This window comes from Cyprinodon variegatus, unplaced genomic scaffold (genome assembly GCF_000732505.1).
Source record: "Cyprinodon variegatus isolate N-32 unplaced genomic scaffold, C_variegatus-1.0 Scaffold448, whole genome shotgun sequence".
Taxonomy (NCBI): Eukaryota; Metazoa; Chordata; class Actinopteri; order Cyprinodontiformes; family Cyprinodontidae; genus Cyprinodon; species Cyprinodon variegatus.
This window is the reverse complement of record NW_015150901.1, coordinates 253,695-268,877: the sequence shown is the minus strand read 5'-3', so window position 1 is coordinate 268,877 and position 15,183 is coordinate 253,695. Positions and strand designations below refer to the sequence as shown.

Sequence of the window (15,183 nt, the reverse complement as noted above, 5' to 3'; positions counted from 1 at the left end):
CATTGCGGCAGATGGGGGATTTCTTAAGGGCAGTCTCTCCTCCTCCCTTGGCGGGGGGTCGGATTTCATGGGTTGGCCCCTCTTGGGCACTTTCGCTCTTAGGATCCCTTTGGACGTCTGGGGCTTTGGGTCCCCCGGTGCTCGCCTTGGTGCTTTGGAGGGGCGCGTCTTTGGATCTTCACAACCACTATTGAGCATTTTTCCTTTGGATAAACTTTACATGCAGAAGTTACATGCACAAGGTACTTAGAGATTCACTTCCACACAGAAAGCCCATATTCTGATCAGCTACCACAGTATACATGTCAGATTAAATAGTACTTCTTATACTTTAGCGATAGTATCAAGGTGTTATTTTATTGTATCTCTTATACTATATCCATTGGTTGTGCTGTTCTTCTTACAGCTCTTTCGAGGTGATGAAGCAGACTGAAGATGTTTTATCGTTACCTCGCTTTTATCTTGTTTTCTTTCTTCTTTTCTCCTTTTTTCTGTTTTTCCTTTCCTTTCATATAAAAGCTAATTACATGCATAAATCAAGCGGAACACTATGGTGATAGCCATACTGCTCCACTTGTAAAGGCAAAATCTGTTTGACTCTCTTTTTGGCATCAAGACAATTATTCTTATTGCCACATCACCAGACAGGTTGTTAAAAAAAAGATAGCTCAGGATAACGTTACCTACTCTAACTCTAAACTTTATGAAAAAGGAAATTTTTAAACCTACTGTTAAAAGTAAACAGGGTGTCTGCCTCATGAACTAAAACTGGTGGTTGGTTCCACAGGAGAGGAGCCTGATAACTAAAAGATCTGCCTCTCATTCTGCTTTTAGAAATTCTAGGAACCACTAGTAAACCTGCAGACTGAGAGCAAAGTGCTCTGTTAGGGACATAAGGAACAATCAGATCTCTGATATAAGATGGAGTTTGGAAGAAAAGAGATAAAATGAAGCAAAAAGATGAAAAGGGGTTCCTATGTCCTCCAGTAGGCTAATCCAATAGCAGCATAACTATAGAGAGCTTAGGAGAACCTGAGCCACTTTAACTATAAGCTCTATCAAAAATGATTGCTTTGAGCCTTGCCTTAAAAGTAGCCAGGGTGTCTGCCTCACGGACTAAAACTGGTAGTTGGTTCCAGAGAAGAGGTGCCTGATAACTTAAAGGTCCAGACCCTTAGTAATGGTGAGTTGTTGAGGCCTTTGTTGGCCAGCAAAACCTGATAGTGGCCCTCTGAAAAGGGGACTTGTTAGGGTTGTTGTTGGCCTGGCTGAACAGACGAGGTGTTTTGATCCCCTCCATGGCCATGAGGATTGAGATGATAGTGAGAAGGAATTGACACTATTACTGCATTTTAGGTTTTTGAGTGCTGGAACCAAATTCCACTCGCTCTGTTTAAGGTTGTTTTTTCTCTCTTAACATCAATGGCTTCCTTATATGCCTCCAATGTAAAGATCAGAGCATTCTTCACTATACTTAACTTCATACACCACTCCGCTCATCTTATAAGGGTCTTGGGTATTTTTCTTTAGGATGCACTAGCCTCTGTCTAAAGGGGTCTTGTTTGGTCTGAAACAAGACCCTTAGACAGAGGTGATCGGAGTGGTGCAGTTCAGATATTTATTGATCACAATAATTGTATTTAAATATTTCTTAAAGATCATTGTTTTTTTCCAATGTAACTGACAGATAACAGGTCACTAGACTGGATTGATGAAGGCTGTTTTTTTCCAGTTTTAATGCATTTAGCTGTTTTTTTCATACATTTTTATTATGAAGAAAATTTTTGTCACTCTCTAAGCAAACCGCTGGGTGTCGAATCAAGAGTCAGCAGAGAGCAGCTATCCAGCTTTGTGCTGGTGATGTCAGCTCTCCTTTACTGACATCACATTCAGTTCTTAGTCAATAGCTAAATTTAAATCTTTTTAGCCGGGGGAGGGCGCCAAACAGACAGTCTTAGACTAAAAAGCGTGATTTGAACAAATGTGCAGTAAATTGTCCTGACATTGCTGGCTCTATAGGACTTCTATTCATACAGTTTATAAGAAAAAAGTTAGATTTAGTTAGGGGAGTCGTCCATTAAGCCCTTCATCAGTTAGATTTGTCACTTTGTAAAAATGACTTTGCTTTCTCGGCTGCAGGTGGAAATGCCAAGCTTCGCTACCAGATCACATCAGGAAACACAGGAGGCGTGTTTGACGTGGAGCCAGAGGTGGGAGCCATCTTCATCGCTCAGCCTCTGGACTACGAACTGAACAAAAGGTACAAAGGGCTGACTGCAACTTTCATGCTGGACTCTGCTGTGTCTACTTCTTCTGGTCTGTGGGGCTGAGCTTGATAAAGTTCATCCTACCGGACCTCCTTCTTTCCTAAAGATCAGATATGAGAATTTGAACAGATCTGTTATATCTGATGTGACAGCAACAGGGCGACTTTCTTGCCTCATTTACCCCACAAACAAATCTCAGGTTCCAAGTATTGACTCATGCTAAAAGTTTTAAAACAGCTAGGCGCCTTCAGATGACATAAGTTGTGAATTGGCACTATATAAATAAACTGAATTGAATTAAAATAAAAAATTAAACATCACCACCAATCCGAATAGTTTCTGACGCTCAGTCCTTCCGGGCTGCACAGTAGAGCAGTGAGTAGCACTGCCGCCTCAAAGCAAGATGGTTTGATTCCTTGCCCAGGGTCTTTCTGCATGCAGTTTGAATATTCTCCCTGTGCATGTGTGGGTTCCTCCCACAGCCCAGAAACATGACTGTTAGGTTAACTGGCTTCTCTAAATTCTCCTTAGGTGTTAGTGTGTGAGTGAATGGTTGTTTGTCTTTGTGTTGCCCTTCAATAGACTGGCGACCTGTCCAGGGTGGACCCCACCTCTTGCCCCCTGACAGCTTTGCTGGTCCCCTACAATTCTTTTTTAAACATCAATATTTGTATTAAAATGTTCTTTCTGTCATGATATGTCGACATTAAGATCTAAGGAGAAGTGTAATCTCCTGGTCAGACCCTGTAATTCAGTGAATGGATGGAGTCAGAGTAAAAAATATGCAAGAAGGGGTCACTCCGGTGGCTAGAAGTTGGAGGGGATTTTGCTGCCTTTCGAATGGCTTTTGACTAGGAAGGGCCATTCTGAATGGCTGCTATTGTATAGTGACACCATCATTTTGTTCTTTAAGCTTTTCTCAGATCGCTCTGATCATTGAACTCAGTCACTGACATCACGGCAGAACATCTTCTATCTAAAGGAGCTCCCTCTGCTGCACTGTGAAACAAACAGAAACGTCTCTGCAGTCACCCAGACGAGAACAGGAGCAGTAGTCATTATTGCACACATGATGTTTAACAACTTGATGATCATCAGTGTTTAGCAGAGGAATCAATACTGAAAGTAAACAGCCTGATTTTAACGAGCTGCTTGTTTAAAATGAAGCAGCTGTTTTCTGTTCACTGCTGAGAAGGAAGCAGAGACGTTCCTAAGGTGTCCCTTTATGTCCCTGAGTGTTAAAATCAACTCCTCAGGTCTTCTAAGTGACCCAACACTAGCTTCACAATTCTGAGGTTTTGATGCTGAAATCTCTTTTCTGTTGGAAACGTTTTTCTCAGATACAAGCTTCATGTCTTGGCTTCAGACGGGAAGTGGGAAGATTACACAACGGTGACGGTGAACGTAGTGAACAAGAATGACGAGGCCCCCGTGTTCACGGTGAACGAGTACTACGGCAGCGTGACGGAGGAGCTGGATGGTTCACCAGTCTTTGTCCTGCAGGTATGATGATGCAGGCAGCAAACTGACCAAGCAAGCCTCGTTGACTCTAGAAGGTTGTTTCAGTTTTCTGGACGGGTTGGTGTTTGTTCTTAGTTTATTCTCTTCTTCCTTAGTTTAGTGAGGAACAGAAGATTCCTGTCCTCCTCTCTCTAACCAGTGTTCCTCCCTTCTTCATCCCTAACAGAATGACCTTTGACCTGATCTTTGGTGGAACCAGCCTTTGTCCTAAACTGCTCTGGGGTTTATCTTCCACTGGGATGTCATGTTTAGGAAATGAAAGCTTCAGTTCCTCTGAATTCAGAATGACTACTGGTTCACCATCATCCATCATTTCACTGGGGGGGGGATGACAAACTGGCGCCCCGCACAGAGGCTGGCAGGCTGTGGGAAGAGGCGCTGATAGCAGTTGTGGCCTTTTTGCGGCACACACACTGCACCCCCTCCCAATAAAGAAAATTAACATTTCACTCTACTAATTTAAATAACACAAAACTGAAAAAGTAAAAATAAATAAAAATGTACAAAATGATGATTTAAAGGTACACTATGCAACCGGTGTTGATTTTCCAGCGAGGCTCCCCCCAGAGGCCGAAAGTAAAAGTACACTGTCGTAAATATGCACAGCTGTTCTCCTGGTTTCTCCGTCAAGCCAGGCGTGGTTGTTTTGAGCTTAGCAGACAGGCGAACGCAACAAATGACTAACGCTGCTTTCACACCGGACGCAGCTGGCGCGACAGAAGCAGCGAGTTTACATGCAAAGTCAATGGTTGACGCGCGTCAAGGCGCAGCAAAAGGTCCCGCGGCGCGTTTTGAGCAGCAGGCGCAGCGCGTCTGAGCAGCTGAAGCAGCGCGTCGGGCGCGTTTAATCATCTGACGCAGGGAGAAAGACACAGCGCTGATGATCACTCCTCTTAAACAGTTTATTGACGCCTAAATTAACTTAAAATGCAGAAATCTGCCGGCAGAATATGCAGTTTGGATTATTTAGATGAAAAACACCTACCAGCTGCCACGGTGAACCGCGAGGAGGTGACCCGGCCAGAGGCTGCTGATGAAGGGATTCCTACTGTCGGCGCACCGCTGGTATGTGGGGGTCTGAGCGGCTCCGACAGAAAAAATATTGAAGGCAGGATGATAATCTGAATGAACTGACTGCACTGATTACGTTTTCAGGTGTATTTTCTCACTTAAACACATATTAAAACTACTTTATTCCCACTGATCATAGCAAATATAGCTGCAAGGCAGAGAAAGGATAGTGAAGCTCCGCCCAACACGCGTCAGACACACTTTCGCACCGCGCAGCCAGAGCAGCAAAGCTGCTTCAGCCACGCGTCAGAACTAACTGGTACAAGCAGCAAAAAGGAAGCAGCAGACGCGATTTTGCTGCGTCCGATGTGAACGTAGCATAACTGCACAAAGATTGCCACTGTGCTAGCAACGAGCATGCTTTTAACTGGGGGCGTGTAGCAGTTCTCGCCGTAAAGCAAGACTGACTCTCGCGAGACTTCTGAGCCTGTGGGTGCGGGTCGGTGCTCCTGCAATTGCAAGTGCGGTATTTCCCCCACAGACCACCAGGGCGGCCGAGAATACCTTTGTTCAACCTGAAATGACTCATTTAATCATCCAAAACGTTATGGAACACATTCATTAACTGAAAAATGTTGCATAGTGTACCTTTAATAGAATAAAATATCGATTTTAAGTTTTGTTAATAAAATAATTCTAAAAAACAGTCTGTTCCAGACAGATGAAAGCTCTTTGACCCCCCCCCCCCCCCCTTTTTTTCTGACTAAACTTTTCCTGAATGTTACAGAAAACACCTGATTTCACTGATTGTTGCCTCAAAGGGTTCCTTGACAGCATTGTAGTTCAGCAGCTCCATCAGGCTGGTTTACTTCTTTTATTTATTAATATATGGATATGGATGTATTTTTCTGTGTCTGAACATCTACCCTAACCCAAGCATAGAGCACTATAGAGGGCTTACACCATTTTACATGAGTGTCCAAGTATCTAGTGGATGAAAAAGTGGACTCAAAATTTCCCACAATGCACCTTGAAAAGTAGTGATAATCTGTCCGAAAGGTCAGTTAACTGAGTCCACTATATAGTCCACGCTCTATGTATGATTTCATGATTTCCATTTTTAAAAATGTTTTATTATTATTACTTTTGTAATTTTCAATTTCTTTTAGTGGAAGATGATTTTCTCTGTCTTTAATTTTTCTCTGTCTTTAATTTTTTTTCTCTGTCCTTTGTTTTCTTCAGACAAGAAAACAAAGGAGGTTGATTGTGGTTATTTTACAGGAGTCATTCTGTAAGCTAGACAGGGAATCAAAAAACAAATCAACTGTAGAAGTTGGAGTTTCAATTTTTCAGATGCCGCATCCAATCAGTGACTGAGATCCAGAAAGGACAACTAAAAATTCCAATGTTGTCTTTCTTTTATATGATTTTATCTTTAAATCCTCCTTAAAACAAATAGAGACAGACAGAAGGAGGTGGGTTGGTCTGATATTAGCAAGAACAGACACTGAATACCAAGAGATCAACACTGGAATACTATCTGTATTTTAGGAAGAGCTGTCATTTTTGGAAAGCTGTTTTAAAAGGATTGTTTGGCTTATTGGAGAAGAACACTGGGAAACAAGCTAGACTGAAGCAGAACTGGACCCAGAACATTCCAGTGAATCCAGTAGAGGCTGGAACCAACCAGAGTCCAGATCTGACTCTAAAAACAGACTTTACATCCATTGGATCCCTCTAAAAGCAGAGTAAAAAAACAAGCAGAAAAAACTGAGTAGAAAAAAAACAAATATTTGAAGGTTTTCAGTGAGGAGATGTCTTCAGGTCAGGAGTGTTTCAGTAACCATTTGAGGGTCTCTGTTGACATTTTAGGTGACGGCGTCCGACCCAGATAAGGATGCTGACCAGGAGGCCCTGCGGTACTCCCTCCATGGCCAAGGTGCTGAGAGCGAATTCATAATCGATGAGGTCACAGGAAAGATCTACGCCCAGAGGACACTGGACCGCGAGGAGCGTGCTGTTTGGCGCTTTGTCGTCCTGGCCACAGATGAGGGGGGTGAGGGTCTGACGGGATTCACCGACGTCATCATCAATGTGTGGGACATCAATGACAATGCCCCAGTGTTCCCCTGCGCTCTCAGTTGCCTTGGAGATGTGGCAGAGAACTCAGCACCCGGGACGTCCGTCATGGAGATGACCGCGACCGACTTGGATGACTCGGCCGTGGGGCAAAACGCTGTGCTGTCCTATAGGATTGTGGGTATTTTAGACTCCACAGACAGTAGACTGGGTGGAGTGCCCACCTCCTCAGACATGTTCACCATCAACCCCACCTCAGGAACTATTTCTGTAGGCGTAGGAGGTCTGGACCGGGAGCAGGTGGAGTCCTACCTGCTGGTTGTGGAGGCCAGAGATGGAGGAGGGATGACTGGAACTGGAACCGCAACCATTCAGATAACAGACGTAAATGACCATGCTCCAAGGTTCCTAGATCATTCCTGTCAAGCAAGGATCTCTGAGAACTCAGAGCCCAACTCAGAGGTGGGTAAACATCGCCTTTAAGGCCTCAGATTAGCCTGACAGTTTAAAGCAATCAGAAACTTTTATACATCAGAGCCTTCTGCCTTTTCCTGGATTTACAGTCTGAATCATCTACTTCTGCACCTGTTTGGAGCTTTTATGACTCAGATGTTCCGGCATTATGGCTCATAGCCAAATTAATTTCCTAAACATGCCAGCTGCTGGGCGTTGATAAGTTAAGTGGAACTAATTTGTTTTTGGATCTGAGCAAACGTCCGTTTTTTTCTGTGGCAGACCAGAGTCCCCGGTCAGGTGTCCAACAGGATTAATAACTGATCAGAGGATCAGGAGCAGGAACTAAGGACAGACCTTATGGTTTAGACCAGCGGTCCCCAACCTTTTTTGCACCACGGACCGGTTGTATGTCAGACAATATTTTCACGCACCGGCCTTTAAAGTGTGAGGGTTAAATACAATCAAATAAAATAATACGACTGGCATAAAATCAAATACAACAAAATAAAAATAAAGCTCACCATTATGTTGAATTAGTGGGAGCCCTGAGCTTATTTCTCCTAAACAAGCCGGTCCCATCTAGGTGTAATTGGAGACAATGACACACAAAGTGTGCTCCTGATGTCCAGTCTGCTCCGTAGTTTTGTTTTGGTCGCTGTAACCGCAGAAAATCCCGCTTCACAAAGATAGGTTGTTATTTATAGGATGCGTCTTGACCTGAATTAACCTGTTTTAAGAGGAACAGATGCACGACTGATGTAATTTGGAGAGAATACCCTAATTTTTTATATTTTTCAAAATAAAACATCACTCGGACTCTGATCGTCGATAAAGAGAGGGCTGCTGCAGACGGGCTAACATTAGCCTTGGCTGCCATTAGCCTCGGAGGTCCGCTGGTTGCTGCAGTACTCTCAACAACGGAAAAAAGTTTTTAAATTACCCATTAAATCATTAGATGGACCATAGAGTGATGCTTAAAGGTATAATGTTCTCGCCTCAATTGATCTTAAGACTTACTTTTATTGAACAACAGCAACAGAAATGAGAACTTTTAACTTAATAGGCAAGGCAAGGCAAATTTATTTGTATAGCACAATTCATTACAAAGACAATGCAAAGGGTTTTACATGGTTAAAATATAGGACAATAAAACAGAATCAAAGCAAGTAGGAAAAAAATAAAAAAAATTAAATAAAAAATGCAGAAACAAAAATGAATATTAGAAACAATAGGACTAAAGAAAATAAAAAGGTTCAACTAAAGATGTTTCAGTTGAACTGTTTAACTAGAACAGTCGAAGGCAATCCTAAACAAATGTGTTTTTAGTCTTGATTTAAAGGAACTCAGGCTTTCCGCACTTTTACAGTTTTCTGGAAGTTTGTTCCAGATAAGTGGAGCATAGGAACTAAATACGGCTTCTCCATGTTTAGTTCTGGTTCTAGGTATGCAGAGCAGGCTGGAGCCAGAAGACCTGAGCGGTCTGGAGGGTTGATACACTGATAGCAAGTCTGTGATGTATTTAGGTGCTAAGCCATTCAGAGATTTATGGACTAACAGAAGAATTTTAAAGTCTATTCTCTGAGATACAGGGAGCCAGTGTGAGGACTCTAGAACTGGGGTGATGTGCTCTACTTTCTTAGTCTTAGTGAGCACACGAGGCAGCAGCGTTCTGGATCAGCTGCAGTTGTCTGATCCACTTTTTAGGTAGACTTGTGAAAACACCGTTGCAGTAATCAATTCAATGAAAAACAAACGCATGGATTAGTTTTTCCAGATCATGCTGAGACATTAGTCCTTTAATCCTGGAAATGTTCTTCAAGTGATAGAAAGCCGTACTCTGAGCTTTGTGAGCGCTAACCTGGAAGCTGCTGCGGCCGCAGTGCATGCTGGGACAGCTGTCAATCTCAAGAACAGACAAGTCTGCTGATGCATGCTGGGTAAAGAGGGAGGGGCAAGAACAACATCCGGGACTTTGTCCGTTCTCGGTCTGCTGTTTTTGTGAATTGGAACAGTACTAGGCCTGAGGCTGATGAAGTTTCACGAGTACACAAGCACACAAGAACGCACAAGTACATATATTGAGAAAAGGTCCTAAAAGGTTTAGAAAGAGTCAGAAAAGCATGAATTAGGACAAAAGAAATGTTCTGGTCTGAGTCAATGATTTTTTTGTGTTGCCAAATGATCCAACAGGAAGCACTGTTCTCTGTTTTAGAGTCTAACCTCTGTTTTAGAGTCTAACCTCAGTTAGCATGATGGTTCTGTTTGCGGTAAGGTTCTGGAACTCGCTGCTGAGGACCAGGACACTGGGGAAAACGCTCAGCTGACCTTCAGCGTTGTGGCGGGAGATCAGGAGCAGAAGTTCTACATGCTGAGTCAGAAGCAGGAGCAGAGAGGAACTCTGAGGTTGAAGAAACGGCTGGACTATGAACGGCACAGCGAGCAGAAGTTCAACCTCACTCTGAAGGTGCGTTTTGGTCTCAGCTTGGATTCTAGCATTTTCTGGCTTATTGAGAAGCTCAGCTTATTTTTCTCTGTAATTCCCAGCCATGATACTCCTCGGTTGCCATGGCTACCAGCTCCTCACACCTGTTGTTCATTTGCAATCAGTACAGCAGTTCTCCTTTAGATAAAAGCCTTCTCATTACTCCCCCTGCCTCTGAGCCAATTGTTATAGCTTCTGCTGCCACATATTTAGTTACTGTTGAGGATTCAACCTGAGCTGTTTGGGTCCTTCTGACCATCGCTGGATCACATCCAGCTTCAGTCAGGGGTTTATATGGTGCTGAATTGGTGCAGAAAGGTCTTTGATCATAAACACTGAAGATTTAAGGTCTTGTAAGGATTCTCACCCAGGCCTCCTCCAGCAGAGATAAAACGCTTTTTTTCTCGAAGGACATCAGAGCTTTCTATTAATGTTCTAATGGATTTTAGTCAAACTGACATAAAACAGAAGGACCCAGCTTTCAGGCAGGACAGACAGTAGGAAGTGTTAAAATGTTTAATGACAAAAATGAAAATAGAGACAGAACAGAACATGGGGTGCTATGAATCTGCGGACCTGCAGCTGTTGCGATGGAAAGCGGAGCATCGCCCATCACTGGCACTTTGGTTGTGGGAGAAACAGAGAGACAGAAGATGATTATCCTTTCATCCTCTCGGGTGAGGCAGGATCAGCCCATGTGCTGTGGAGGTGAGCTGTACAGAGTGTCTGCAATGCTGCAAGTGAGCATCAAAACTGAGCAGGCAGGAGACCGATCCAGGTCAAGGAAACAGTTAAGAACAGGACCATTTTGAGATCCAGGAATCTGTAGACCGGGCAGGGGTTCTGATCCGAACAGGAACAGAGAGATCCAGGGTTCCAGGAATCCACAGAAGGATAAGGCAGGTTTAAATGTCCATGAGTCCAGCAGCAAGCTCAGTAAGACACGCTCAGATGGGGACAGGCTTGCCCAGTGGTTAAGAGGAACAGAGACAAGACACGGTACCAGGAGAACTGCAGGACTTTTAACGGGCTCCATCCAGATTTTGATTTATGAGGTTTGGAAACCCGTAGATGAAACTAGTTCTAAACCATAACATCAACACCGCAGCACAGAAAGACTTCGGATTCAAACCCAATGCCGATATTATTGTTTATCGCAATTGTTTCAAGAACAATTTATTGTCCTGCATATTTTCTTATCGTCACAGTCCAGACATAGTCACCAAGATGTTACATAGCTTTAGAAAAACACATAACATATGGAAATTATTTTATTCAAACTAGATCCAGTCCATAAAGAAACAAAGGGTCTGTGGGTCTGGACCGGCTTCAGAGCATAGTCTCACTCTCTACTATTGCCCTGAGATCCTCCTCAACTCTGTGTCACATTTAAAACTGGATGGTAGGAGAGCTTGTTCCTGGCCGGCCATGTTAGAACTATGCCATTTGGATTGCCTGGCTGGCTGTGTGTTTCCTGGATGGGGCAGCCTTTTACAGTAGCTTTTTGTATCTCTCCTGTCTCCTTGAACCCCGGTCGGCCTCCTCAGATGGCCGCTCACACTGAGTCTGGTTCTGCTGAAGGTTTCTTCGTGTTATAAAGGGATTTTTTTTCGTCTCCACTGTCACTACAAACATGCTTGGTGTGAAGGATTGCATTTGAGTCAATGACTCGATGCAATCAACTGGTTTTCCTTAGACAGAAAACTTGAATCAATTTGACTGTATGATCTGGTAAACTGTAAAGTGCCTTGAGATGACATTTGTTTTGTGATGACATGTGAAATGGCGCTATATAAATAAACTGAATTGAATTGAATTGGTTTATCAGTGTGTTTCCCAGGTAGACATGTTCAGTGGCTCTGTCCAAATGTCCACCCCCGGTGCTCTTGACATGTTGACATGTGCAAACGGGGAATGAAAAGTAGTGATCCTCTGTCTAAATGGTCAGTTAAATAAGTTCCACTATAAAGTCCAATATATAACCCGCCAAACATGGTGGCATTTAGATGTTTGTGTGGACGTTCTGACAAAGCCAGTGTGTTTCCCTGGTAGAACTGTTAGAACTACACCAATTGGTCTATCAGTGTGTTTTTCTGTCCACTGCTAAATGCTGCACTGTCTCTGCTTACCAGGTGGAGGACTTGGACTTCTCCAGCTTTCTACACTGCGTGGTCGAGGTGGAGGATTACAATGATCATGCTCCAGTCTTCATTCCTCACTTTCTGGCTCTGGCACCGCTGCCTGAGGATGTAAGCGTGGGAACCAGCGTGGCCCATTTGGTGGCCAGTGACTCTGACTCTGGCCAGAACCGTGATATAGCCTACAGCCTGTCTGAGGACTCAGACCCAGAGGGCCTGTTTACTATTGACCAGTCCGGTCTGCTCTCTGTGGCCCGGCCCCTTGATCGAGAGAAGACGGCCCAACATCTCTTGGTCATCATAGCAACAGATCATGGCATCCCGGCTCTTACAGGAAGCGCTACCGTTCAGCTGCCTCTGTTGGATGTCAATGACAATGGCCCAGAGTTTGAGGCAGCCTACTCTCCTGTGGTCTTTGAGAATGTAGCCGGTCCGCAGGTAGGCTAGACTCCGACCTCAGGACTTAAGGGTTGTTGGCTGTAACTAAGCTTTCACCCTGTGCTTCCTCTTTAGGTGGTGAGGTTGAACCAAACCTCCACCGTCCTTCGAGCTGTGGACAGGGACTCTCCTGAGAACGGACCTCCCTTTCGCTTCAGCGTCCCTCCAGAGTACCGCTATAGTAATGACTTTTACCTCCAGGATAACTTGAACGGTTCTGCAACGCTAACAGCTCTCAGGATGTTTGACCGTGAACGGCAGAAAGAGTTCCTGCTTCCTGTGGTCATGAGTGACAGCGGGCATCCAGCCAAGACAGTGACCAGCACTCTGACTGTGACCATTGGGGACCAAAACGATCACGCTCACTTGGCCGGAGAGAAGCAGATATCGATCAACAGCCACAGAGGTGAGAAAAGCTCTGAGGATCATTTAAAACAGAAGCTTTCTCAATTTAATGCAGTAAGGAATGCTTTGATCTTTATATTGTAGAAACCAAACAAACTCTCCACAGATGCACAGCTCAACACAGGAGTGCTCCCTCCTCCTGAAAAGACTCTGCTATCCACCTACACCCTAAAGACACTCTTTTGAGGACGAAAATGTACACATTTTGGACAAATGACACAAGTGGTTTTAATGGGGTGTGAAGGAATCCAGTTATTGCCACCCAGGTGGTCAAAACATCACTTCTGTAAGCTAGGCCAATACCTACCCTAAGGACTCCCGATTACAGAGGCATTGGCCAGTTTCGGTTTTTGCTGGCCAACAACGACCTTAATGAATGCATGTTTTCTAAGCAATAACAAGGCTCTTGTTGGGCAACTCTAAAAAGCCCTGAGCTCCATGATACTCCAGATATTTTGAATTAAGAAAGCTTTCTGGATGGGAAGCGAAACGTCTATAAACTTGGAAACAAAGTCCTGGGGATTTTTTTACTTTTTTGTAATGACTATGACCTGGATGACTGAGAATCTTCACTAGCATAATAACCGGTATAAAGCAGATACCGATATGTCTACATGGAAATGAGGGCTAGGCAGCATGTTGGGTTTGGTTCTGTCTTTGGTCAGGAGCAATCCAGCTGATCTATGCATTTTTCTTCAGGCCGTATGCCAACCACCGTCCTTGGAAAGATCTACGCTCCCGACCCTGATGACTGGGATAATAAGACCTTTGTGTTTGAGGGACACCTGCCAAGGTAATACCCAATCAGTGCTTTCTGCCTGGTTTTCTTCCTATTCAGGGTTTCTTTTTGTCATCATATTCAATCTGACAGAAATAAAGATGTCTTCGTGTTTATGTGGATAGATCAGAATTTAATCCTTTTTAAGCTGGAATATCATCATAAAACACCTACCTTTTTATTTAAATGGTCTGCAGATAAATGAAGCTTTAAGTGAAATAACTTTGCTTTAATGTGCATAATTTCATCGTCCAATCCAGGTCAGAGCAAAGTAAATTAGGTTCATTAAATAATCTGCTGGATGCTAGAGAATGAGCATAGATGCTAACTCTGGCCATGTTCACACAGCAGGCTAATGCTAGTCATATTTTGCCCATATGTGACTCATATCAGCAGCCTGAACAGCTGTGACCTTCTAACCTCATTAAATAATCAACTTTCAGCTCCTTTTTAATGTGGTACTAATTCAGATACGGATCTGATCGTTTTCCCTTCTCTGTTAATGATGATGTGAGCTCCCATCGCACATGGATTCAGAGACACCAGCATCCACTGGTTCATTTCAACAGTGGTGTCAAAAGTACACACATAGACAATTCACGTTTGCAGTTTGAAGAAAACCTGCTTACTTCTGATGATTTCCTTTAGCTAACCAATCAGTGTTTGCGTTATATGACTCATCCAATTATACTAGTTTTCACTAGATGTGGATGGAGCCAATGATCTGCAATGATGGCGCACATGACATGAAATAAATATATATAAACATTAAACGAGGGGTAACCAATTAATCAGTGGGGTACGAATAAAGAAAATCATCAACCAGTAAAGGTCCAGAGACATTTTTAATGATCTGTTACTTTAAACACTATTTAACACTGAAATAAAATGAGGTATTTATGCATTCATGTTATACATTGAATTCTGAAAAAAAAAAAAAAAAAAGGAATTGCCAAAAATTGCATCCCGTGCTATCTCAGAGGAGCTGACACTTGTATGACCTGTATTCCTGTATATCCATCAGTAGTTAAAGGACAAGGGTCAGCAAATGCAAATTCTGCCTGTAAAACAATGACAGCGCAATTGTCGCTGTATGATCTGAAGCCTCATTTGGAGCTTTTAAACAGGCTTTTGAAAAACTTTGATAATTTGCTGCTGTAATATTATAGATTTTTTAGAATAAAAAGTTAGTAGATGTGCATAATCAAAAAATAACAGAAACACAGTCATAGATTATTCCGTATTGTAAGAAAGCCCACACTGTTTCTGAATAAATACATTATTGTATGAGTTAAGTTCTGTTCCGTTTATACCTCTTTCCTTGTAAGTGTGAAATGTCCCATGCTCTTGAATGCACCATAGCTATCTGACGCTTGCGAATGCATCACACTGGTCTGTGAACGCTGTGCTGTGTAGATGCCCATTTGATTTTCCACTTAAGACAAAGCTTTGCAGTTTCTAAACTGACGTTGGCTATCACTGTTTATTGTTGTGTGTGAATAATAAGAAACTACAACAAATAAGTCATCCGTAACTCAGACAAAATCTTTGGATTTAATGTTCAACTTCATAACACCCGTACTGGGGATGCATCTCGGCAGGCGTGCA

At 43.2% G+C, this 15,183-nt stretch overlaps 1 protein-coding gene across 1 annotated transcript in view; it reads left to right on the top strand.

The window, feature by feature from the left end:
* LOC107093830 (neural-cadherin-like) overlaps positions 1-15,183 on the top strand; it is a 501,663-nt gene that overhangs the window by 242,377 nt on the left and 244,103 nt on the right. Inside the window, exons 17-23 of the mRNA XM_015389130.1 lie at positions 2,140-2,260; positions 3,608-3,770; positions 6,672-7,340; positions 9,607-9,798; positions 11,949-12,392; positions 12,468-12,798; positions 13,497-13,590. Of these exons, the coding sequence (XP_015244616.1) occupies positions 2,140-2,260; positions 3,608-3,770; positions 6,672-7,340; positions 9,607-9,798; positions 11,949-12,392; positions 12,468-12,798; positions 13,497-13,590 (2,014 nt within the window). The remainder of the gene's footprint in view (positions 1-2,139; positions 2,261-3,607; positions 3,771-6,671; positions 7,341-9,606; positions 9,799-11,948; positions 12,393-12,467; positions 12,799-13,496; positions 13,591-15,183) is intronic.